Source organism: Alternaria incomplexa (assembly GCF_024043165.1).
Source record: "Alternaria incomplexa strain BMP 0042 chromosome Unknown scaffold_7, whole genome shotgun sequence".
Classification (NCBI taxonomy): domain Eukaryota; kingdom Fungi; phylum Ascomycota; class Dothideomycetes; order Pleosporales; family Pleosporaceae; genus Alternaria; species Alternaria incomplexa.
This window is the reverse complement of record NW_026249856.1, coordinates 1,450,865-1,476,174: the sequence shown is the minus strand read 5'-3', so window position 1 is coordinate 1,476,174 and position 25,310 is coordinate 1,450,865. Positions and strand designations below refer to the sequence as shown.

General features: G+C 53.3%; 9 protein-coding genes across 9 annotated transcripts; 5 read left to right on the top strand and 4 right to left on the bottom strand.

The window, feature by feature from the left end:
- Positions 1-259: 259 nt before the first annotated feature.
- J4E90_005698 (uncharacterized protein) lies at positions 260-1,542 on the top strand (the record flags this gene model as incomplete). Its single annotated transcript, XM_051435251.1, has 2 exons — positions 260-340; positions 397-1,542. 2 exons carry the CDS (start codon positions 260-262, stop codon positions 1,540-1,542), a joined length of 1,227 nt encoding a protein of 408 aa, XP_051291275.1.
- Positions 1,543-3,809: 2,267 nt separating this feature from the next.
- Positions 3,810-4,990, top strand: J4E90_005697 (uncharacterized protein; the record flags this gene model as incomplete). The annotated part of the gene is made up of 5 exons (XM_051435250.1): positions 3,810-4,058; positions 4,105-4,201; positions 4,255-4,545; positions 4,676-4,805; positions 4,861-4,990. The coding sequence occupies 5 exons, from the start codon at positions 3,810-3,812 to the stop codon at positions 4,988-4,990; spliced, it is 897 nt and encodes a 298-aa protein (XP_051291274.1).
- A 478-nt stretch (positions 4,991-5,468) lies between these two features.
- On the bottom strand, positions 5,469-10,787 carry J4E90_005696 (uncharacterized protein; the record flags this gene model as incomplete). The annotated part of the gene is made up of 3 exons (XM_051435249.1): positions 5,469-6,433; positions 6,480-7,901; positions 7,952-10,787. The coding sequence occupies 3 exons, from the start codon at positions 10,785-10,787 to the stop codon at positions 5,469-5,471; spliced, it is 5,223 nt and encodes a 1,740-aa protein (XP_051291273.1).
- Positions 10,788-12,015: 1,228 nt separating this feature from the next.
- Positions 12,016-13,832, top strand: J4E90_005695 (uncharacterized protein; the record flags this gene model as incomplete). Its single annotated transcript, XM_051435248.1, has 2 exons — positions 12,016-12,511; positions 12,691-13,832. 2 exons carry the CDS (start codon positions 12,016-12,018, stop codon positions 13,830-13,832), a joined length of 1,638 nt encoding a protein of 545 aa, XP_051291272.1.
- Positions 13,833-14,398: 566 nt separating this feature from the next.
- On the top strand, positions 14,399-15,579 carry J4E90_005694 (uncharacterized protein; the record flags this gene model as incomplete). The annotated part of the gene is made up of 2 exons (XM_051435247.1): positions 14,399-14,472; positions 14,523-15,579. 2 exons carry the CDS (start codon positions 14,399-14,401, stop codon positions 15,577-15,579), a joined length of 1,131 nt encoding a protein of 376 aa, XP_051291271.1.
- Positions 15,580-16,149: 570 nt separating this feature from the next.
- On the top strand, positions 16,150-17,274 carry J4E90_005693 (uncharacterized protein; the record flags this gene model as incomplete). The annotated part of the gene is made up of 2 exons (XM_051435246.1): positions 16,150-16,271; positions 16,392-17,274. The coding sequence occupies 2 exons, from the start codon at positions 16,150-16,152 to the stop codon at positions 17,272-17,274; spliced, it is 1,005 nt and encodes a 334-aa protein (XP_051291270.1).
- Positions 17,275-17,666: 392 nt separating this feature from the next.
- Positions 17,667-19,218, bottom strand: J4E90_005692 (uncharacterized protein; the record flags this gene model as incomplete). Its single annotated transcript, XM_051435245.1, has 3 exons — positions 17,667-18,386; positions 18,451-18,870; positions 19,213-19,218. The coding sequence occupies 3 exons, from the start codon at positions 19,216-19,218 to the stop codon at positions 17,667-17,669; spliced, it is 1,146 nt and encodes a 381-aa protein (XP_051291269.1).
- Positions 19,219-19,617: 399 nt separating this feature from the next.
- J4E90_005691 (uncharacterized protein) lies at positions 19,618-22,747 on the bottom strand (the record flags this gene model as incomplete). Its single annotated transcript, XM_051435244.1, has 4 exons — positions 19,618-21,930; positions 21,977-22,211; positions 22,264-22,503; positions 22,554-22,747. The coding sequence occupies 4 exons, from the start codon at positions 22,745-22,747 to the stop codon at positions 19,618-19,620; spliced, it is 2,982 nt and encodes a 993-aa protein (XP_051291268.1).
- Positions 22,748-23,387: 640 nt separating this feature from the next.
- On the bottom strand, positions 23,388-24,131 carry J4E90_005690 (uncharacterized protein; the record flags this gene model as incomplete). The annotated part of the gene is made up of 3 exons (XM_051435243.1): positions 23,388-23,633; positions 23,690-23,989; positions 24,042-24,131. 3 exons carry the CDS (start codon positions 24,129-24,131, stop codon positions 23,388-23,390), a joined length of 636 nt encoding a protein of 211 aa, XP_051291267.1.
- Between the last annotated feature and the right edge of the window lie 1,179 nt (positions 24,132-25,310).

Here is a 25,310-nt window from a genome sequence, read left to right as displayed (position 1 = left end):
GATGCACGGGCTAGATGATATAAAAGGACTTAATGAGTTGATGTACTTGGGTCGACGCGCGATTGTCTGCGAACAAGCTTCCGCTCATTGAACGCGAGAGTGGGTCGGCCCCACTACAGTAGTGCCCCTCCATCCCACGGTTGCGTCACTACATTCCCAAAAGTTCAGGCTGCGCACAACTACGCGCGACGGCTACATTACCTCCGCCGCAATCACAACTTCCAGTTTCAAATCTACGTATACGTCGGGCTCCGCTATCATGAAGCTACTCAAGAGTCAAATCGAACAGAAAACGGGCGCGGGGTTCGTCACCCTGCTGCCTGAGGAGCCAGAGGATATGGTAGGCGCTCCACAGTGCTGGACTTCCTTCAGGCTTCATTATACTGACATTCGCAGTGGCATGCGTACAACCTAATCCAAGAAAACGACCAAATACGCGCCAAGGCAGTTCGCCGAGTTTCGAAGACTTCTGACGCCGGCTCAACATCCTCGCAGCGAATCGCTCTAGACCTCACGATCGCAGTAACCTCGACCGATTTTGATATTGGCTCCGGACAACTCCATGTGTCTGGTCGCGTAGCAAAGGAGAATGAGCACGTAAAGTTAGGGCAACATCACACATTGGATTTGGAGCTAAATCGCAAATTTACCATCGAAAAAGCCGACGGTTGGGATAGTGTCGCGTTGGAACAACTAAAAGAGGCATGCGACGCGTCGAAACGAGCGGAACTTTGGGCTGTTGTACTGGGAGAAGGTACCGCGAACATATGCATGATCACTGAGCATCAGACGATACTACGACAAAAGATCGAGGTCTCAGTACCCAGAAAGAGGAGAGGTGGCGTAGACGGGCACAGCAAAGGCATGGACAGATTCTTCTCAACGACGCTTTCGACGCTTCTACGGCAAATCGATCTACCGAATGCTTCTAGCACAACCCAAGGCAAGACGCTGCCGCTGCTGCTCGCCAGTCCGGGCTTCGTAGCCACGGCGTTTCTACAATACATCAAGGAGGAAGCGACACGTACTACCAACAAGCCGCTCATGGCTCTCATACCCACGATAATTATCGCGCATTCGTCATCAGCACATGTACACTCACTCAACGAGGTACTCTCCTCGCCAGCAATAACGAACAAGCTGTCCGACACGAAATTCGCGCGCGAAACGGCATTGATGGACAAGTTCAACACGCTCATGCGACAAGATGACGGCCGGGCGTGGTACGGCCCGCGCGAGGTGGAGCGCGCCGTCGCCAAAGGCGCAGTTGGGCGCGGTGGTGGAGTGCTGATGATCAACAACGCCCTGTTCCGTGCACAAGATGTGAAAGAGCGGAGACGATGGGTGAAGCTAGTTGACCAAGTGCGGGATGTGGAGGGTGGCGAAGTGAGGGTACTCAGCTCATTGCACGAGAGCGGGAAGCGACTCGAGGGCCTCGGAAACGTCGCAGCTATCCTCACCTACCCACTGGAAGACCTGGATGAGGATGACGGGGACGACACAGGCGGTGTTGATGGCGAAGACGGCGAGATGATAATATAGGCTGGAGGATACATGGCCCTCCGGATTTCAACTTGCGCTTGGGAATATTCACGAATACCTCCAGGCTCTACCCAGATACGACGATACAATATACCCATCATGATTACGTCCGCATGTACCGGCTCTCCAGCAGGTGATCACTGATGTTCATGCCTACAAGGCGGTAAGATTGAGCATGGCCCTTGCGCCACCCGCCAGTGAAACTCGACCGTGTACGCTGACCCAGCCCCCTCTAGCGCGTCCTCTGAGCAAAAAGAAGGCAGCCCTTTTACCGTTGTCGCCCTCTGCTACCGCTGTGGTTCGAACAAGCTGAGTTTTGTTCGTCCCTAAGTCGCTGAAATTGACAAAAAAAAATGGTAGCTTCTCTTTGATTGAGCGTGTCATCCTTAGTGCAGGGGCCATGCTAATCTTCTCTGTATCGTTTCAAATTGACCAAATGCCCGAAGGCGAAGAAGAGTCCATTTTGGAACTTTCTAAAGTCGCGCGTTGCTGGAAAGTCGCGTTCGGGCGAGTTTGGACTTGGAACGGTGAAGTGGCGGGAAACGGCTCGTGCGCGATCCGCAAAATGTGGAACGTGTGTTCAGGGGCCTCTAGGCTGCGATCGGACACGTGCAGTGACGTCCGGTGGAACTTCACATTGTTGGAATACATAGTATCGGGGGATGCGATACTACAATATAGGAGCGGTTCTCATAAGATAATCGCATGTAGTTAAGAAAATGTACCATTATCTCGAAAGGGAAGTATAACCACCGTCGAAGACCTGACACAGCTCATTGTTCACTTCGCTTCATCTCGCAGCGGTAGGGGAGTTTGCGTAGAGGTCGTGGAGGCACTGCAGTTCTACCTTGAGGCGTAATCAACAGGCACGGTCCATCACCGCCCCCTTCATCTGTACAGGCATGTGGGTATGCTGTGGCTACAAAGTATTGATTAGGCTTAGAGAACGTGGTCGTAACGTACCCTGGAGTATACATTGCGTTCTGCTTTGGCCGGCCGATAGGCGCAAAACCCGCGATACCTCCTAGATACGCCTTTGCCGGGCTGTGGATCTGGAGATGCTCCTTTGTAGGTATCTAGGTGAGAACTTAGGATCAGGAAATATTGGGTAAGATACGAAATCCAGAGCTGCATTGATTCTTAAGACGAAGAGATTTTCGCGTTCGGATATTCTGGTGGTAGTGCTGTGGCTTGCCCGAAGGAGGGCGGTCCGTGAAAGCTGAAGCTGACCTTGGTCTTCGTAGCTATGGCGCTGACGGCGGCTGAAGTTCAGCAAATTGTGACATCAGTGTCTCGATATTCTGTATTCTTTTAACATAACGGCCTTGAAGGAAGTAGTCGCCTGCCTCTCAAGATACAGAAAGAGAACACGATTCGTGCCATTCTAGACTTGCTAATGTAGAGCAACTAAAAGGGACAGAACAACTCGGGAGTACGGTTCGCTCGCGATGTTACTCGCAGGTCGTAAATTACCTAGGTATCATGACGACGCGCGTACTTGCCGGACGAAGCTCTGGTCAGTGCTTGCAAGCACCCAAAGCCGCGTGTCCGTTGAAGCATCTTACTCTATAAGAAGCCCGACCTTTCTAGTAACATTGACGTAGGCTTCGGCACGAGTTAAGGGTGTTAGGGTGGCGTACATGTCGTCGAATGATGTGTCTGGGCGATGCAGCTCACATCCTCGGATAAGACGGGGAATTTCACTAGGCGATGACGTCGCGCGCAATCCGCGCGCCGGCCGCGCGACGCGGACATTCCTTTCTTGAAATGTCCGCTGTCATGCCTCGAATTGAAGGCTGGAAACGTGTACGGGAGAACGATAAGACTTTGCTATCATGCAAAATGTGTGTTATTTACCAAACATCCAAAAGATGGTTTTTGAAGATGTGCAGCATGACCTCGCGAGTTAGCCATGACAGCTAGTTACATAGATGCAGTACATGCCAATCGAGATTGCACGATACCAAAACACAAATTGAAAGTAGCTTTGCTGCTTCTCGGAGGCAATCAAGATGACAGAAGGACAAGCACACGAAGCTGTCGCACCGGCCGCTCAAATTTGGGCCTTGGCCTCTCATTGAGACAGGTGAAGGTGGAGCTACAAGGTGAGAGATAACAAAATGCGCGAGCCGTAGGCATCTTCGCTCACATAAGTAGATGACTGAACAACGAAGTCTGGCTCTCTCTCTCTCTCTCTCTCTCTCTCCTCGCAACCTGTCCAGAACAGTAACATGACGTGCGACATGGAGTCCCAAGACCGACCACCCATGTACATCAGCGACCGCGCAAACGAATACAGCCGCCAGCCTGATTCTGCGTCTCAGCAGCCGCGCGCCGATGAGTCGCCCGGCCCCATACTCTTCTACGGTGCCCAGGACGTCTACGGGCAACTCAGCAACATGTATATAAGCAGCTTTAAGAATTCGATCTTTACCTACGGTCCCCCGAAGTACAGGGAATACGGCTGCGTGGAGCAGTTTTTCCAGCATACTAAGGCGCTTTGGGCGATGGACACTGTAAGTTCAAGCAGCGGTGAGGAAACCAGAATCTAACACTTGACAGGAATGTTGCGATGCCATCATGAGAACATCAGATCCCATAAAGCACAAAGCACTGGGGAAGGAGGTCAAGAACCTAGATGTTAAAGAGTGGAACAAGAGTATGATGACGTCCTCGTGTTACAATCAAGAAATCGCTAATCAAAAGCTGCAGTCTCATACAAGGTCATGTTGAAGGCAGTCGGTTTGAAATTTACCGTCTCAGAGTCGTCTGATGCTCTCCGCGCAGTCCTCCTCGCAACCTCTGATCGCGAGATCGTCGAGGCATCAAGAGACATGACTTGGGGCTGCGGCTTGACGCTCGAGGAGGCGGAGAAACAGAAGGGCAACTGGCCTGGAAGAAACCTTCTCGGCCAGGCGCTTATGCAAATTCGTCAAGAACTAGTGGACGAAAAGGGACGCCAGTCTTGTGGTTTCGCTGCGCCAAACGATGCAGTCGCGGGAGGTGAGTTGTGTCTTTGCGCATCCTTGTGGTTTACGATCAAGAGCCTATTTGAACGGTTGATGCTGCTGATGCTGGTTCCAGAAACTAGTTTGTCGTTACTGTAGATCTGGAAGAACTGACGTGCGCGCAGGACAAAGCGAAGAAACTCGACATGATGACGCCCTACAGAATGACATGGACCTTCTGCGACTCAAGCGGAGGGCAGATCCAGTGTACCTGCAAGAAAACGATGACAGGGCAGAGAAGAGGGTGAAGCGACAGTAAGTCATCGCGAAAACTGGTTTCTGTTCATACGCATACTGATCTGGCCCTAAGGCATTCGGACTCCAAAGCGACACAGACCGAATCGACTAGTAACACTGAACAGAATGCTGAAAAGGGACTGGCTGAAGTGTGGTGGTTTCCCAAGCCGGCACGCACAAAGCGGCACAGTCATGGAGGATAGCGGATTATATGCGCAGATAGGTCGCAGCATTGTCGCCAAATAGACGCGGTCAAATGTTCGAGGTCAGTAGCTCAAGGCTTGGGAGCTCGATACCGATAAAAGCTCTGCGTGCTTTGTTATGGATGCATGGTTATGACTGTAATATTAGTGGTGGTTTCGTAGGCGAATATCACGAACCCAAAATCACAAGCCTCCATTAGAGGAACAGGCGACAACACTCTGAGTACAAATTATGTAAGATGCATTTATGCTAGGATATGTATGTATCAGTCCAAAAGAAGAAAAAGAAAGAGAAGAGAAGAAGAAGAAGAAGCGTCAAGCGACGAACGATATCATCATGGTCGTAACCAAACAAAAAGAGAAAACACCGATCCCCCGACCATCCATAAAATGCAGAAACAACAAGCAGAAAAAGAAAAAGGTATAACACGGTTACCCCATCTTTCACCTATCAAACACCGCCGTTGCATGCATGCCGTTACTCATCCCGATAGAACTTCTTGAAGATCAAATGCAAAAACAGATTAACGTTGACTCTGGCGACACCGTCGCCGGCAGCCGCGCCACCCCGAGCACCTTCGCCGAAGAGATTCATAAATTGGTGGTTGTCGAATTGCGCTTGGAGGAGGCCGTCGAGGGGCACCTCGGCGAAAGCACCGGGGATCATCATGGAGCCCTGGGAACCTTGGATCTCGAAGATACCCGTTTGGTTGCTGGAGATGGTGATGTCCATGCGGTCCCATTGTCGCTCGTGGTATCCAGACCAGGAGATGAGGATGCCCTTCTCGGCCAGGTTGCGGGCGGAGTATTTGAAGGAACCGAAGCGGTACTCGCGACCGCTGTTCTTGAGTTCACGCTGGTGGTTGTATTGGCGGGTGAAGGGGAGGAGGAACTTCTTCTTGCCCTTCTTCGATTGCAGCGTTACCATGGCTTGTTCGATGTAGTCGTTGTAGGACTTCAGTTGCGACTCCAGGAAATGTGCCTTCTCGTCGAGTGCGGCCAGTGTAGTGCGTACTCCTTCCAATTCCTTGGCGCGTTGGATACGTCTTCGGTGCTTGGTGCGGATATCGACCGCGATGGCGTTGAGTAGGTCTTGGTAGTTGTTGGTGTGCGAGATGCGGCCTGCGCGTTGGAGTTGTACCATGTTCTCCAGACAGTATTGCTTGAGTGTGGGGTAGTCAAGATCAAGTACAGAGTTGGAGCCCATGTCCTGCGTGTAAGTCGAAGCGGCAGAAGATCGGACTACGTTGCTCTGTTTCCGCGAACGATCTTTCCGCTGCGCGATGATCTCTTCACGGACGAGAGCGTCCCAGCGGTTCTCGTCATCGGGGGTAACCGGCTTGCACATGATCTCGGTGAGGTTGGCGCCGGTTTGGATGCGGATGATGTACAGCACGTAGCGCTTGGTCTCCATGAAGAGGGATTTGATAGCAGAGTCGGGATCTAGGAAAGTCAGTAAGTGGCAACTACAATTGGATGAAGAACTTACCCTCTTGCTCATGGTACTTGGGGTTCAGGGTCAATGTGATTTCGCTGGAGCTGACGTGCAGAAGCTCGTTCTCGTTGTTCTTGGCGCTACCGAGCTCACGGACAATCTCACGGAGTGGATCGTCTTGAGAGGGGCATAAACTTGGTAGATCTTCGATGACGAGGTTGTGAATGGCGAATACGTCTGCGAGCTTGATGTAGAGTGTCGGCTTGGTTCTTGCAAATAGATCGTTGAACTCGTCAATCTCGAACTGAGCTTCGGCGGCACGGACGTTGATCATGTTCGACCAGATATCTTGTAGGCGATCGATTGCTTCGGTGATGTAGCTGTTGAGAGGCTGCAGGTAAAGATCGTCTCCACCAAACAGCTTCCCCCCGGCGATCTGACTGAGGACCTTGGCAACAGCTCCAAGGTTTCTGTTCATCACTGGCGACAGGCCACGATCCACCACACCCCAGTGCTGAGGTTGCAATAGAGCAGGCTGAATGTAAGCCTTCCATACCCAGTAGCCGGTGATTTGTAGAAGCTGCTCTTGCGCCTCGTAGGGGAACTTCAAGCGTAGTTCTTCGAACATCTGCTGTGCGATGTACCTTACACCATATGGCATCCGGTGGAGTACCTCTTCGAACATCGTAAAGTACTGGTCAGCAACATCGCGAAGATCTTGCAGGTTGTGAATGAAAGTACCACGTGTCTCGGGGTCCTTGAGTGCTACATCTCGCGAGACATTCGGGTCGCGACGACTACTCTGGCCGGTACGGAGCTCCTCGTTGTTGATGGCGGAACGATAGATCTGCATCGGGTCGCTCTCCAGGTCCAGGTGCTCATTCTCAATGATATTCTCACGAATGACAGTTCCAAGAACATCTTTGAGGAACTTTCGGTCTCGCGGTGACCGGACGTAGTTGGCGAACAGTTTGGACCAGAAGAAGTTGCCACGAAGGTACTCATGGAGGTTCGCACAGCCCTCAATCTCCTCCTTCAGCGATCTTGTGAGCAGCTTCAACAGCCAGTACTCTTCTCTGCGTTTCTGGGCCAAACCAAACATACTCATGGTCAGCTGCTCGATGCGCTTGATGTCACCCTCTGCGAGATTTTGTTCACGAACGCGCCTGAAGAGTCTCGCCATGTACTGAGGCTGCGTCTGCAGAACGAAGAAAAGCTCCTGATACTGCTCCAGCTTCCGGCGCGAGTTCTTGTTGAGTGCTTTGAGATCGAAGGGGTCCTTTGACGAGATGTCCTTGCTGCTGAGTAGGGTGCCGACGTTGCCACCGAAGTGCTTCTGGTGCTTGACGACCTCGTCAAGGGTGATCTTGTTCTTTACGAGAAGCGCAATCTTGATGTCCAGTTGATCGACGTACTGCTCGGCGAGCTCGTTCTGGCGCACATGCTGTACTACAGTCTTGCGAAGACGCTCGAACTCTGACATTCCGTTAGTAAAACATGACTATGGTAATTAAAGAGCGACTTACCAATCTCCTCATCAAAGTCGATGTCGTTGTCGTTAAGAAGATGCACAAAGTTCTTGACAGTCGACACTGGAGGGTTTGTGCCACTGGTCAAGCTCTTGTAGGCTTCACCTTGTTGACGACCACGGATGAAGCTCTGCACTTTGATAACCTTCTCCATATTCTCTTTGTAGAACTGCTGCTTCTCTGCAAACTTCTGGCGGATCATCAAACCGCGCGCCAGGGTCTGTAGTTCAACAATCGCATCTTCATGCTCTTCCACTTGACCAAGCTGCATACCGATTTGCATTCTGAGTAGCATACCACGTGCCACGGCCTGAAGATCGACGGTTTCGGGCTCTTGAGCATTGAGCTCGCAAAGAGTCTCGTAGGTCCGTTGGCGTTGCATGAAGCCTCGGCAAGCCGATTGGAGGTCTAGAATGGTGGGTTCTTGCGCCTGAAGTGCCTTGAGATCAGAAAAGTGCTTCTGTCGCGAAAGGAAACCGCGAATGTGTGACTGAAGCGAAAGAACGTTGTCTTCTTGTTCGTGCAGAAGCGTGAGGATCTCAGTGATCTCTGCACGCATGGTGCCACCCCTTGCGACAGCTTGTAAATCGGTGATCTGAGGTACTTCGGCTTGAAGCGCCTCGTGGATCTGCCTGACAGAGGTTCTCAAGACATTGGCGCGAACTTGGGACTGAAGACCAGACCAATTGACATTCGTGCTTACCAGCTTCTTCTGCATTGCGGCGTCCTTCTTCCTAGCAAGAAGACCTCGGGCAGTTGACTGCAACATTGTAATCATAGATTCGTGTTGACGAAGACCTTCCTGATCGGCACGCAGTGACTGGCGGACACGCATTGCTCTTGCGACGGCTTGGAGTTGCGCGACCTCAGGTTCGTTCTGTTGTAGCTCAGCCCATTCCCGATCGACTTGCTGGCGTAGAAGAGCGCCACGAATCATAGCCTGTACATGCATAACGGATGGTTCGGTATCGCGGGTTTGTTCGTATCGGTCGGACACGCGTAGTCGTTCAAGCGCTCCTCGGATGGCTGCTTGGAATTGCCGTATGCCGTGTTCGTGTCGCTCGATCTTCGATTTGGTGTACTGAACTTGCGCTCTGGCCTTGCGCCCACGGAACAGGTTCTGCACCTTCAACACCTGGGCCTCATTGGCGTGCCAAAACTGTTCTTCACCCTGGAGCCTCGATCGGACCAGGAATCCTCTCGCTGCACCTTGTAGAGTAACTGCGAAACGGCGCATGTCCATGCGGTAGGTGGAGATTTGTCGAGCCCAATCACCACGGATGCGTGCCTGCAAATCCACGATGAGGTGCTCATGGTCCCAGAGCTCCTGCATCACCATTCCGAGGCGAATTCGGACGAGAGCACCGCGCATCTGGGCCTGAAGATCTAATATGATGTCCTCGTTCTCGCCAAGCTCGCGGTCGATGCGGTCTTCCTCAGACTCCACTGGCTCTGGCTCTGGCTCCGGTTCCGGCTCGACTTGGAAGTTGGCTTGCATGCCTGAGAAGTTGGGCATACTAACACCAGACTTGTCAAGACCTTTTTGTGTAGCCTCCAACTCGTGGTCCTCGAACTGGAGTTTACCGACTAGATTGCCAATTCGGAAGTCGACAATGCCTTTTCGGTACAGAAGCCATGAGAGCGCGTGGATACAGTAGATGACCTTGGGCACGTTCTTCTTCTCGTAGAGATCGACCAGTTCGAAGCGGAAGAGATCGGGGAGTTCGACTTCGGATAGGAACTTGAAGAAGTGCGCGTAGTTGTTAGAGTGCCGGTACTGTAGCTTCGGGTCGCGGAATATGCGCAGCGGTTGTCCTTTGATTGACTGAACAATCTCTGCTAGTGTTATGCCGTTTCGCAGTGCCTCCTCCAGTTCAACAACAGGCGGGAGGTCCGTCTCGATGATGTCTTCCATCCACTCCTTGGCTTCTCCGATATGACAGAGATATTCGTAGGCCTGCAAGAACTGGCGCTGTTGGTCCATCCAATTCCGACTTGACCAAGTGGACGCCGTCTTTTGTGGTGTTTCTAGCCGCTGCAACCTTCTCCGTCCGTTGAGACCCACGACCTGCTGCTCCGGGGACTTGATGGCGAAGTCCTCATCGCTTCCAGCCTCGGCGAACTTGGATAGAGTTCGTAGATGTCCCGTGGATGACTTCTGGAAGCTCTTAAGTTCCGGACGTTCCAGGTGAGTCGACAGCGGTCGGGACGAGTGGTCGCGGGTGGGCGCGCGTACGGAGTCGTTCCGCGATACTGCTAGCGATAGCGGGCGCGGTTTGGCTGTCGGCGAGGTGGAGCCATCGTATGGGGCGTAGAGGTTTTCGACACTATGTGATCGCAGGTGGCTGGAGCTTCGGGTCGGGCTAGCACTCGCGGGGCGGAGGAGCTTCTCTGGCGATGGTGGATTCGAGAATGTTGCTGGGCGTAGGAGCTTTTCGGGCGATGGCGGGTAGACGGGCGTCGTCGGTCGCATGTACTTGTCAGGTGACGACGGGCTCTGCTTCTCGGGCGAGGGCGGGTTCGCAGGTGCCTGCTGCAGCGGTCGCAGCGCTTTCCGCATGCTCATGAACGTGTCTGAAGGGTCTGTCTCGCCCGAGCCGAAGTAGTCCTCTGTGCGCGGGCGCGAGAGGGCAGTCGCCTCGCTCAGCCCGCGCCGGTGCGACAGCGAGCCGAAGCCGCTGGAGGCATTGCTCGACTGCGTGCTGGAGCGGCTCGGCGGGTACTGGTTCGAGTGGTTGGAGGAGCCATTGGATGCGGTCGATGTCTGGCGGAGCGGGGAGGGCGATGTTGCCGAGTGGCCTGGTCTCGAGCGTGGGGCAGTCAGGTAACTCATGGCGAGCGCGACAGTCGAGGGCGTTACTGCGACCCAGTCCTACACCGCATGCGTCGTACAGGACAAAGGAAGATGGTGATGGCGTTGGCGTCGGGGCTCAAGAGACCGTCATGGAGGCCCGCGATAATTACAAGAGATATGGATGCGCCTGCCGCCGAAAACAAAAATCGCGAAGGAGATCAAGCGACAGTCTAAAGCCCTGCGACCAAGCGCGCACTTTTACTCTGCACGGGCGAAGAGGAATGGGAATCGGGAAAGGGAAATTGGGTATAGTAGATGAAAGGCAGCGGCGTTGAAACTGGAAGCGGACGTGTGTCGTCCAAGCTTTTGCGGATGTTTACTCAGGCTGCGAGGGCTTGCCGGCCTGTTGTCGCGCCAACCACCCCAAGAAACCCATCTCCAGCCGCGAAAATCATCCATCCCGACTCCCGTCACACGGACCGGGAATCCCTCAAAACAACATCCTAGTGCTGCATCACTGTTGCGTCTACCGTGTTTTGTTGCTGCTGAGTCGCCATGTTTGGACGAGCCGACCACTTCACTTCACCATCACATCCTATCCATCGACTATCCCGGAAACCCATGTACGCGTCGCGGCCATGATGCCTGAATAGCAGGGCGACAAGGACGTCGGCGCCATCAACGGCGACAGCCTTACTACAGCTCGCACGGTGAGCTATCGCGTCCTGAACCTGAACCTTAGCCTAGCGCACCCCTTGGATACGTCCAATTATCGACTCGTCGACCTGTCATTATATGGGAGCTCCCAGTCGGTACCGTGCAAGTCCAAACGTCGCGCCCACCACGTGAGTGTGCTAACGAGGTAAGAATGGAATGCACTAGATGCTATTGCTAATGAGAACGTCGTACCTTAAACAAAAGCCCGACGACTGCGACTATTGTTGACATGTCCAGCATATGTTGATATGCGTCTTTCGCGCATACAGTGTACAGCAGTATATGTCGACTGCAGTACTGCCTGCACATCGATCCCCCTTCGGACGCGTCGTCGTCGCGCTAAAAGGCGGGGTCACCTGAAGCAGGAGCCTTGGCGAAGGAGCCCACAGAAATTCTTTCCGCGCCGCCAGTTTCTTCCAACTTTTTTCTTCTTGGGAAAGCCCTCAACTTTCCCCGGCCAGAGTCTTTTGCTGAGCACGACGGCCTGTTTCCTTCCGTGATACCCCTCTTACCCTTCTTAAGTCTCTGAGAAGTTTCTTTTCTACCCATCATGCCCATCTCCAACGGTGACGCCATGACCAACACGGCCGCCGACGCCTTGGACTACACCAAGGCTCTTGAGATCCTCAAGAACGAGTACCCTGAGCGCGATGGCATCGACATCAAGACGCTCATCGACTCCAAGAAGAACGGCGGTCTCACATACAATGACTTCCTCATGCTTCCTGGCTACATTGGCTTCCCTGCCGCCGAAGTCGCCCTCGACACCCCAATCACAAAGCGCATTTCGCTCAAGACGCCCTTTGTCTCCTCGCCCATGGACACTGTCACCGAGCACAACATGGCGATCCACATTGCCCTTCTTGGAGGTCTCGGTGTGATCCACCACAACTGCTCTCAGGACGACCAGGCCGAGATGGTCCGCAAGGTTAAGCGCTTCGAAAACGGCTTCATCCTGGACCCCGTCGTCATCTCCCCCAACACCACAGTCGGAGAGGCCAAGGCACTGAAGGAGAGGTGGGGCTTCGGTGGTTTCCCAGTCACTGGTAAGTCAGACTCTACACTCTTATCCCCGTGTTTGCTTTATGATGATTACCTTTTCAATTTAACTTTCGTTCATCCGCAACGATTCCGTCGTACTGTGGAGAAAATGTATCTGAAATGCCTCACAAACGCTACGCTTTTTCAATTTTGTCGAAATGCATTCGCTGACAGTTGACTATAGAGAACGGCACCCTCCGCTCCAAGCTCGTCGGTATCATTACCCCCCGAGACATCCAGTTCCATGACAAGCTGGACGATCCGGTCACCGCAGTCATGTCCACGGACCTCGTAACCGCCCGCCACGGTGTTGAGCTCAAGGAGGCCAACGACATTCTGAACAAGTCCAAGAAGGGAAAGCTTCCCATCGTGGATGAGAGCTTCAACCTGATTGCGCTCCTGTCTCGCTCCGACTTGATGAAGAACCTCAACTTCCCGCTTGCGTCCAAGCTCCCACACTCCAAGCAGCTGATTGCCGCGGCTGCCATCGGCACCCGACCAGAGGACAAGATCCGTCTGCAGAAGCTCGTCGATGCCGGTCTCGACATCGTCATCCTCGACAGCAGTCAAGGAAACAGCATGTACCAGATCGAGATGATCAAGTACATCAAGGAGAAGTACTCCCAGCTCGACGTGATTGGCGGAAACGTCGTCACTCGCGAGCAGGCTGCTGGTCTCATCGCCGCCGGTGTTGACGGCCTCCGTATCGGCATGGGTAGCGGAAGTGCTTGCATTACACAAGAAGTCATGGCTGTCGGAAGGCCACAGGCCACTTCGGTGTACAATGTCACCTCTTTCGCATCGCGCTTCGGCGTGCCTTGCATCGCAGATGGCGGTATTCAGAACGTAGGACACATCGTCAAGGGTCTTGCCATGGGTGCATCAGCCGTCATGATGGGAGGTCTCCTCGCCGGTACCACTGAGTCTCCTGGTGAGTACTTTGTTAGCCGCGATGGTCAGCTCGTCAAGGCCTACCGTGGTATGGGTAGTATCGCCGCCATGGAGGACAAGAAGGCCGGTGCTGGCGCTGCCGACTCCAAGGCCAGCAACGCTGGTACCGCGCGCTACTTCTCTGAGGGTGACCGCGTGCTGGTTGCCCAAGGTGTGTCTGGATCCGTCCAGGACCGTGGCTCGATCACCAAGTTCGTGCCCTACCTTATGGCTGGTGTTCAGCACTCGCTACAGGACATTGGCATCAAGAGCCTTACCGAGCTTCACGAGGGTGTTGCGAACGGCACCGTCAGGTTCGAGTTGCGCACTGCTAGTGCACAGGCTGAGGGTAACGTGCACGGTCTGCACAGCTTCGACAAAAAGCTCTACTCATAGACGATTGAAGATGATATACGGAATGCATTGGGAGGGCGTTAGTGGGTGGTTGGCTGGTTTGCTAGGTTCCCTCATTAGACATGCGACACGAAGACGATTTATGTTCTTATTATGGAGCAATGGATAGGACAAAAGCAATGATACCACGAACTATGTTCATTTACGATCAAACTCAAGAAATGTCTTCTGTTGAGTGACGCGAAGCGCTGCCGAAGTTCTGACGGTGTGTCGACTCTTGGGCACCCTGTCACTGCTCAAGCTACTTCCTAACCTCGGCACCTCCCCGCGCATCAACACCAACCACATGCAAGCCATCATGACGCGCCGACCGCCATTGTCGGCTCCTTTCGTCGCCGGATATGCCAAAGCTGAGTTCCACTGCTCTCCTCCTGGCTAAAGGTAGATCAATTGTGTTACGCTCTTATTGCTCTCCACGCCCCGTCGCCGCAAGCTCATCGTACTCCATATTGCAGGCGAAGCTCGGTGCGCGATCGTCAGCGTCACTACGAACTGCTTCCTATCCGAATTCTGCTCAACTCTCCAAGACCGGCTCCCAAAAGCGCAACATGTCTTCGCCAGCAGACCACAAGCCGTCGAAGCAGGCGTCAAAGGCACCACAGGTTCCACGGCCTAGCTCGAGGTATGCGATTATCACGATGTCTCTCGATATCGAAATGCTAACACGTATAGCGTCCTGCTCATTTCCCCTACGAACCAGGTCCTACTCCTCCACCGCGTATCGAAAGCCTCTAGTTTCGCATCTGCCCACGTCTTCCCCGGCGGCGCCCTTTCCAAAACCCACGACGGCGAGATCCCCGGCGAAGACCACCCAGGAAGACATCAGGATGGGCCCGCGTATCGTATGGCAGCCGTACGGGAGACTTTCGAGGAATGCGGCATCTTACTCGCCAAGAGCAAAAAGACCGGGAAGCTGTTCACCGAGATAAGCGACGAAGAGCGAGAACAAGGCCGAAGAGATGTACACGGTGGGAAGGTCAAGTTTGGAGACTTGTTGGAGAAATGGGGTGCACTTCCTGATACCGAAGCTCTGATTCCGTTTACCCGCTGGGTAACGCCTCCCAACGTGCCCAAACGCTTTACTACGCAGATGTACATCTACTTCCTGCCCCTTGGCTCCGTATCGCCGACGAAGCACGCCGCGCCCAAGGGTACACCACCGTCTTCGGGACTGGAAGAGGAGGACGAGATTGTCATACCCAAACCTACACACGATGGCGGTATTGAGCACACCGCTGCCCGCTTCCTGCCACCCAACAAATGGATCGACCTGGCGCGGCAAAACAGGATTATCCTATTCCCACCACAGTTCTTGCTTACCTTGCTGCTGGCTCCGTACTTGGCTTCAAGTGTCACGTCGCCTTCTTCGCCCACACCGAGTCTGGCGGAGCTACAACTCGAGCGCGAGAAGTGTCTTGACTTCCTACAAAAGCCGCGCATGTACGACGGGAAGCCTGAAGTGTCTTTTGCTGAAGCTTGCATATCTCCACTTGCTCTCGGCAAAGGAGAATATGGGCAGGCTGGGCAGGATGGTGTTGGCGGCGTAGATAAGAACACCGCTGTTTTGGTGCTTGATCGGCCTGGGACAGAGGTCGAAAGCCAGGGACAGGGAAGAGCGGGACTCAGAGAATGGGTTGTTACAACGAAATTCAAGAAGGAAGGGCCACGGGATGTGGATGTTCGGAGGAGGGAGGAGGTGTTGGGGAACAAGATACAGGGGAAGCTATAGAGTTGTTGGCTACAAAACAGATAACTTGCTCGATCTTAGGTTTCAGGTCGATTCTCGGGCGTCGAGCGAGTTTAAGATTTCATGTGTGTCTTCTTCACTGTTCACCTGCGCAGTTTGTTCCATGCCAGGGCATAGTACAATACGTTACGTGCGTAGAGTAGATGCAAGACGGGTTGCCAGTCTGTGATTAATGATATCGGAGGAACCCCAGGTGCCCAGCTTCCGATCATCCCATCCGGCCAATCTCGGCTATGCACCAAAAGCGAATACCGAAAAGTCGCATCATCGACGTCGCCAACAACCTCCAGGGCTAGATCTACTCCACCCAGCACACTAAACCCCACATTCGTCATTATTAATCCCAGCTCCACATATTCGCGTTCCTGATGTCGGACGACGGACGGTGGAATGTTCAGGATCATGTTGTTTGGATATAAAGATGCTTGGGAGCCCCGCCTCGTTTTGGGGTGCATCTTTACCTGCATAACTTAACGGCACATTGTATCCTTTATCTATCATAATTCACCTACGCATTTTGAAAAAGGACTTGTAAAAGAAAGAATTGTCAGGATGAAGGAAGCACAAGTAGCAAAAGACCTTTCGGTCACCATCAAGGATGTCGCCGTCCCCGAGCCACAGGCCAACCAGGTCGTCATCAAGGTCGTCTACTCTGGTAGTAACCCCAAAGACTGGTATGTCTACTTCCAAGTCCCCGTTATACCTAAGCACTTGCACGATATAGTATTCACGTGACCTCCCTCTCACTCCAATATCTCTCCTTCCAATCGATCCTCTGTTAACACATCTTCCAGGAAAATCCCCGCCTACGACATGAAGCCCAACTTCAACACCGGTGACGATATCGCCGGCTACGTCCACAGCGTCGGCGCCAACGTCTATGAGTTCAAGCCCGGAGACCGCGTCGCTTCCTTCCACGAGATGATGACACCGGGTGGTTCCTTCGCCGAGTACGCAGTAGGCTGGGCCCACACCACCTTCCACATCCCATCTTCCGTGTCCTTCGAGCAAGCAGCGACCCTGCCTCTCGCCGCTATGACCGCAGCCATCGGACTGCACCAACGCATGGGTCTGCCTGACCCGTGGACTCCCGCGCAGGAACCCACACCGCTTGTTGTGTACGGTGGTGCGAGTGCAGTGGGCGCTTACGCGATTAAACTAGCATCACGCGCAAACATCCACCCCATCATCGCCGTAGCAGGAAGAGGAGAAAAGTTCGTCGAGGGACTCATCGACCGCTCAAAGGGCGACACAATCGTTGATTACCGAAAGGGTGATGAAGCGGTTGTAAAGGGCATTAAAGACGCGCTCAAGGGACAGAAATTGCAGTACGCGTATGACGCCGTGTCGGAACACAACTCCTACACAAACATTGTGCAGGTGCTAGAGCCCACGGGCAAGCTCACGCTTGTTCTGCCGGGTAAGACGTACGAAGGTATTCCCGAGACTGTGCAGCAGACTCAGACGATGGTGGGCTCGGCGCACAAGGAAGATGCGGATTATGCGTTCATCATGTTCCGGTATATGGCGAGGGGGTTGGCTGAGGGCTGGTTCAAGCCGCATCCGCATGAGGTTATTCCTGGTGGCTTGGAAGGAGTGGAGACGGGTATGAAGAATCTGAGGGATGGCAAGGCCAGTGGAGTCAAGTATGTCTTCAAGATTGGAGATGAGAAATAGAAGTTGTAAGGATGGAGACATGAGCAATGCAATGAAACCTAGGAGATGGTAGATGTCATCATTTTTCTCACACAGTTGAGCATAAGAGGTGATCGTAAAACGTGGAAACGATGCTGGACGTACCGCCTACATGATAGCCGGTGAGTCTTATTTTACGTGCACTACGTGCACTACGTGTGCCAGGAGTATCTCAACTAGGATTACAGTTACAAAAGAAGTTGTATAGTAGGCTTTAAGGTATACAGGCTTATCATCCTTGTTATATAGTAAGCACGTATAGACTATAACAGAATACATGGACTTGTAAGCTAATACTCTATTAGGTACAAAACTTGTTGTCGCTGCCACGCCTACTAATGTTCCTCCTTATTAGTGACTTCGACGAGGATGTATCAGACAACGTGGATCAAGGTCATCTCGACAACTGGGCTTGAATCGATTCCAGACCATAGCTCTCTCTGCACGGCGCTCCAATCTTGCTTCATGATGTTCGACAACGAGCTCTTCACCTGCAGTGTTGCGATCTGGGCCTGGTTCTGATCCAATTGAAACTTGGCTCGGATGATGTCGCGGACTTCTGCGCGGGTTGCTGTCGGCCTGATTGTTGTCGGGAGTTCACTTGGGATGTTGTCGACCAGCCCGGTTTCTGTTAACCACTCCGTGAGCTCTCGTTGTTTAGGTAAAGGGGAAGTCATCTTCCAAGATACAAGCACTTCCGGGATCGGTTTGGGCGGCTCGGATGTATTTGTTGCTTGGTCTGGGGCTTTGGCGGTCTTCTTTGTGCCGTCTCGCTCTCGCATCCAATGCGGGACGTGAGATGTACTAAAACGGACCTCCTCGTCCCACTTGGCATTTTCGAACCTTTTGCTCCATACTTTGGGGCTCAATGACCACGAAAGACACAAGATCACGTTGAACGTGCGGCTGTATGGCTCTAGGTCGCTTTCTCCGTACTTGAGGTAGGGGCCGAAGCTCTTCACGCTCACGTCCGAACGGTCAAAAGCCGATGCTTGCGTTCCTGCCAGGGCCTCGAACGCGCTGACAGCCTTCTTCTCCTGCTCTTGGTCGAATGGCCATTGCCCGGAAGCAGCCCTCTCAACCTGTCTGTAGAGCTGTACGCATGCAAGGACGGTTTCGTTGACCGGCGTGAATATCGTCGCTCTGCTTTGGGTATACGTCGATGGGGCTTTCCTCGGACTTCATTTCCTTCTCCTGGTCACGGATGTACTCTAATACGTCCCTCCGGCGCATTTTAATTGTTCCGCGGTCGGTGTAAGCATTGGTATAGCCGTTCAGCACTAGGCTAGACATGACGAACTTGCGGAACTCGTCCCGGCGGCCGAACATGGCGTAGGAGCCGACCTGGCCTTCGCCTTTGTGTAATTGCACGAAGCTTTTTGGATCCGTTCTGGGAGCGAGAATATCTTCATTGCCGTCGTTCTTGCGGTTCCGAGCAATCTTGAGCTTCTTGGCCGGCTTACTAGAAGTTGGATCCTTTGGCGTGTCGGCTTTCTTCTTGGGGGCGGCGGCGGGACGGCTCGGGGCCTTTGGGGTTACCGGCTTCGGTGGCATGTTGGCTGTGTTGGTGTCAGTGGACTGAATGATAAACCCGGGGTTTATTTACCTATGATGTTGTGAGCGCTGCGAGCTACGTAAGGGCGTTGGATAGCGCGGTCAATGCTCATCTTGATGATGCTAGCGGACCCAGCGCTAGGGTCGGAGTGAAGGAGAGTGCGTCAGGTTCTGCAGAACAAACGGCAAGTCACCTGAACTTTACTTGCGCTCGAGGAAAGCAAATCAGAATGGCAGTAAATAGAAAGTAGCAGGGCTGAGGAGACTGGTGAAGGTGGTTGAGTTTGACTCGGTTGCTGTGGTGGATGTCGTGCTCTATCACGTGGTGAGTGGGCAAGTGGTTCTAGTCACCCTAAGAAGTCGTACCGACATGTTGATATTGCTCCTTGAAAGTAGACACTCATCAGCCAAGCTGAGCAAAACAGATGATCGTGAAACGTTGAAATGATGCTAGTAACAGGAAAACTACGCAATACTCGAGACATTGATACAAGTACATCCCAATGCAATCGCAACTGAATACGCCCCAGCAACTGCCATAGGCAGGGAGATTACCCAAACACCGACCCAAGCCTTCGTTAATGCTTCTAGATAGAGTTTTCCAAGGTTTTGAGAATGAGACAGATGCACAAGAGAATAGCCTGGCGCCAAAAGGTTGCCAGACCAAAACGAACAGAATGCAACTAGTAAGCAACGAAAAGCGAAAAAGTCGTTAAAAGCCCCAACGGTGGCGTCTCCAACCACCTAATGCCCCAATTAGCAAGAGGTAAATCAACGCCAGACGCTCTTAGAATTAGGCATGAGGCTACCTCTGGACGAAGAACCACTAGTGATCCGTACAGGTGCTCGCGCATTCAAGCTGGGTGGTGCTTCCCGAGGTCGATCGTCACCAACGTTCGCCAAGGTAGTGCGCCTTACAGCGCTTTTCATTATAGGCGTAACCCGTGGGCTGAGTACGCTGTTCTTCCAGTCAGCCTCGTGGACAGACTTGACCATGCGACGTGCTGCACCCGCGGAGAGAAGGGAGTTCTCGTTGGGCGGGCTACCAATAGTCGCTGCTGTCGGACTACGACGACGATGCGCTCGGTTCACAGGTACAGATCCCCCGTTTGTGGAAGAACGACGCTTGATTGCGTGTCCGATTTGTCGGGCGTCCGATGGCGTCCATTTCTCTCCCTCTGAACTGGAGTGGCCGCTGTCTCCTTCTTGCGCGGGGCCCGACGAGGCGTTCTCTACATTGCTCAAGGAGGAAGTGCGAGCGTTGTTGTAGATGTCGCGGAGAGGCGACGCACCATCGGAATCCGAGCCATATGCGTTGTTGGAACGAGATGTGGGGGATCCGTCCGAACGCTTAGACAGCGCACCGACCGCAAAGCGCGATGAGCCCTTCAAATCTACGGAGGCTTTTGGTGGTGTAGGGATAGGCGAAGAGCCACCGCTTCCATCGTATTTTGGTATGGGGATGCCTGTCGAGTAAGTCGGTGCCGGCACTGGGGTGGAAGAATGTGTTGGTGTTCCTGCTAGGTGTTCTGGTGTTTTCTGGAATTCCGCAAGTGTACCATTCTCGGTGTCGTCCCTCCAGCGCACCCCCCGCTTCGTCTTTGACGGAGACTTCTTCTTCTTCATCGGCGAGAACTGGACGCTCTTTCTGGCTCCTGCCATCAATTTTCGGCGTGGTGATGACTTCATTGGCGAGGATGTAAGATGCGGCGCGTCCGCCAGTGTTGGCAAAGCAATTGGTCGCATGGGAGACGGCTCCATAATGTTCACTGGCTTCCTCCTTTTTGGTGTGCCTCTGTGGCTTGGCTCGAAGAACTCCGTGACTGGCAGGCCACCGTCTGGCCGAATAACCTGCGAAGTCGCGTTCGTACAAGAATTCATAATCTTCGTAAGCAGCTTCCTCGCCGCTTCGACTGCTTGGGCTTCATCCATTTGGGTGATCTGACTTAGGATTGTGACGGTCTCGATGTGTGCCTGTACCAACACCTGGACGATGGCAGCATCGCCGCCTTTTTCCATGTCCAGCAGAGCATTAAGTTGTTCGCGATCCGCGTTGGCTTTGAGGAGCTCGTATTCTCTTGTCAGGTTGGCAGCATCATGGCCGTCAGCGTTGCCGTCCACCTCCGCCAGACCCTTCAGTCCAACATGCAGCGCTGTGTCCATTTTGCTCGTCCATACGGTACGCTCCAATCGCCTATGGCAATGTTGTCGCGTTTGTTCAAGTTCTGCGGATATTCCGACTGCAGTATCTCTCATTGCTGTGACTTGGGCGGGCATCTCCTCGTTTTCGCGAACATCCTTCACGTTATCGAATGCTGCGATCCATGCCGAAATCATCGAGATGCGCTTCTCGGCCAGCTTCAAGGTCTTTGACATATTCAGCCGATCCCGACGGTCGGGCTCGGAGTCTGCATAAGCCTGGCGCAAGCGCACCACAGCGTCTCGCAAGATGCCATCCTTCTTTTCGCTCTGCTTCTGAAACTTGACCAAGGCGCTTCCTTCGAAATCCTTCTGCTTTTTCATCAACTCCTCAATCAAGTGTCTCTGCTCATCGATCTTGACAAGGTAGTCCTTTACGTGGCGGTTGACATTGTATACGTTCTTGGTGACCTTGGTCTGGATGTTCTTCGCTCGGTTGGCGTACCGCAGGGTGTTCTGCGTCTCATCGAAATGCGCGCTTGACGGACTAACACAGACTATCATGACAGTTTTACAGTTTCCACCAAGAGAGAACTTGAGCAATCGCGTGAGTTTCGAGTTGCGGTACGGGATGTGGTTTCGCTTTCGGGGATCACACAGGGCGTTGATACAGCTTCCCAGCGCGAGTAGGGATTTGTTGATGTTGGCACCCTCCGTCAGACGCTCTCCACGGTTCTTCGTAGCGCTCGCGCGCTCACTACCTGCCAAGTCGATGATGCTGAGGGTAGCCATTGTGTGGGGTTCGTTGACCGAGGCATTGCGGTCCTTGGAGGAGACGTTGATTTGAAGTACGGCGTGGGATCGGGAAGAGGTAGCGTTCGCTTCGGTAGGTGACATGGTTCGGTACTCGTTGCCGCGGACAATGATATCCATGACTTCTTGGACCTGTGGTTGTTAGACGCCTGTCGTGCAGTGTATCCCTCCTACTTACGCTCTGTGGTCGGTGGCTGGAAAGACCAGCGACAGATACAGCCTGGTTGGCATCCTCGCGGAGCATCAGGGGTTGTTTACTGCCGCCCTCTACAAGCAAGTCGCGAATTGTCTCGTTGTAGATTTCCAGATAGGAGAGCGTGATCTCGGTGACCTTTTCATCTTGTATGTCCTGGATCTTCTCGAACAGTTCTTGCATAGTCAAAAAGATAATGCCGGGCTGCTGCGACGTTCCCCTGTTGAAAGGTTAGTCCTCCTGCGAGTAACTAGCGGTGTACATGAACATACGTGATAGTATGTGTCTTTCCGCAACCTGTGGCGCCATATGCAAATACAGTCGCATTGTATCCATCCAGCACACTGTCCAGCAGGGGCTTCGTCGTGGCTTCGTATACGTCGCCCTGGGAGGTAGTGTCGTCGAAGACGCGGTCGAATGCGAATGTCTGGTCCTTTGATCGCTTGCCCTGGGGTCCTATTGTTGATCGTCCAAACCGTTGAACAGCGTTATCTTCTGGGGGGTCGAAGATTCTGGTACAAGTCAGCCCTCATGCCTTGAAATGATACGTGACATCCCATACAGGCACTTCTCGTCCATGACCTTGATGACAGGCCGGATGCCCTTGTGGAGCTTCGGCGCTGGCAAGCCCGCCAGCGAACCGTCTCCGAGGAACAGCGTTTGGTCATCGTTCCTCGTGACTTGGGCTGCCTCTCGGATAGTGAAAGGGCGGACTCGTACGGTGACGGAGATGGAAGACGCGCCCGCGGCGGCCATGATTGCGCCCAAGAAATGAAAAAAAGCAGGTCAATCGCACTGCGCAGCCTCCTTTGAAAGCGTGGGGAACAGCCGCGAGCGAGGGTTTGGTGTTGCGGGCTGGAGTGCTCAATGACGATGTTCCAGCCGGAACTTCTGTTATGGGACGCACGGCCGCTGGTAAACAGACAGGGATCTAAATGCGGCAACCACGACCCTGCCGCCAAGAATGTCCTCTTATCCCCACAATTTCCGACGTGGCTGCGACACCACACGCCACATCACATCTGTCCTGCCAACGGGCGCATCCGACTGTTTTGTTACCATGAATGCGAATTTGGCCGACTGTGCGATCCCAGAAGAGTACCCACCATTATCCTCCTTGTTTGGTAAGCCCAATCCGCTCCTTCCTCTTGTCGTGAGTTGCGTAAAGGGGCAAGTGGAGCATCACAGCATGTGGAAAGTGAAATGAGAGATGCGCATCTCATAAAAGGATTCAACTATCATGCAAACATCAAACATGCGTCCGGCATATCTTCGTAAATTCCATTCCTCGACTAACACCGCCTCCACCTCAAGTCCTCAACCCGCACCACCCATGGCCCGTTCACACTAATCCAGCTGATCCAATGTCTCGGCCTACATCAACCGCAATCAGTTTCTACTGCTTGGGCGGTGTGCACTTCTGCCACTGCACGTACACGACTTGGGTGAATTTGAGATCGGTAGAGTCAGTGGTGAGGAGGCCAGTGGCGCTGGCGTTGCTGCTGGTCAGGCGGACCTGCGAGTTGATGTTGAGCATGCCGTTGGTGCCGCATGGCGCCCATACAACCGAGGTGCTGTCCGCCTCGTCGTGCTTGAGGTAGTCGCCGTTTGTTGGCCCGTCAAACTTGTACTCAGTCGAGGTCTATTTCGGGTATCAGCATATCTGGTCCACGCCATTAGAACTTGAACAGATCTTACCTGAGCAGTGTCTCCGGAGAAGTAGTAGGTAGACTTGAGAGTGCCAGAGACACCCTTCTGGATGGCAGAGTAGCCACGGTAGTCGGCGGACAGAATGGAGTACTGGAAGCCTCCTGGGTACTCAATGTCGACGTTCAGCTGGCAGTTCTTGCGCTGCTCAGTAACGGCGATGCCGGGGCCGATCGAGGCGATGTACGCGTCGAAGATGAGCGTCATGACAGTCCTGTCACTGTTGATCTGGGAGCTCATGGTGCCTTGCGGGCAACCAGTTCCTCCATAGCTGACACCGCGAATCTTGACCTGTGTTGCGTGAGTTGATCGTTTCGGAAATTTCCATCTGAGCTTCTCGTACCTGACCGGGTGGTGGGGCATCACCAAGCTCGACATTGGGGAACGTAGGGGCTGCTGCCGCGAGGGGAAGGAGAGCAAGGAGCCACTTCATGTTGATAGTTTGGAAAGATGGTCTTCGGAGAAGGCTAGATGGAGAGCTGATGATGTGGTAGATGAGACCGAGAGTAGAAGCTGGATGAGGATCATGGAAGAGAATATGGACCAGGTTATATACCAGTCCCTCGGCGCCAGCCCTTTACCTTTGATTGTCTTAACCACTACCGCGGCAACACCATCTTGGGCGATATCTACAGTCCGACCACGATAACAGCTGCCAAGTGCCAATGGCACTATCGAGTACGATTGGACCGGCGGCCCGCTCGTGCTCATAGGTCCAGAATCGCAGAAGTTGCTCAGCTGAGTTCGTGTTGTCCGCTTAGCTGAAGTATTGTTCCGTGTGGATACATTCTGAGCCAGCCTCCAGGCTAAGTGTCGGTATCTGGGGTATGTGATAGTCTCGTTCCGCCGTGCATCTCGCTTCCAGCTGCAATCCTAACCCGAATCACAGCAACGGAGCATCTTCATTTGAGCTTTCCGGGCGCGAGGAGATTGAACCCTGAATCGTGGCGGCTCTTTGAATATCGTACGTCTGCGCCACCAGGTGGTGCAGTATGCGTGGAACTCTCGGCATCACCAATGCCAATGTCTTTTGGCGAGGTTTGCTGACATGCGAGTATCACGAATTCTTGCACAACTTGGTGGCGCCGTATGCAACCTACCCGGAAACCGAGTGCCGGCGGTACAGCTGCTGAAAGTAAAAGCACATCCGTCGCGTGGGCATATAGATTCTCTTGATAGCGAATACGAAACCCAGACTCGCGGTCTACGAGGTATACCGTGGCCATTTCATATCAGATGACGGCTAGGGTACCAAAGTCTTTTTGCACAAGCGAGTCGCTGTGGGTTTGAGCCGTTTCCTCGCACAGATTTTGGCCAGTCCAGTGGATGTAGATATGAAAGCGAAATGAGTCGAGCGTATTTGCCTAGGGTGCAGAACTCAGAATAGAAACGCCGGGCCTGGATGCTGGGTATAGGCAGTCCACGAAGCTGACCGAGAAGCAAACAAGCTCATCCGGATATTGTCTTTCATCTACAGATCCTGTATGTAATGCAGCAGCGGAACATGTGCGGAAGCGAAGACTGAAAATAGTTTCCCTGCCTGGAACGAGCGGCATAGTACTGCGAGGGTATCGTGGACGTCCAATTCAAAAGATCTGGAGAAGTGAGGAGT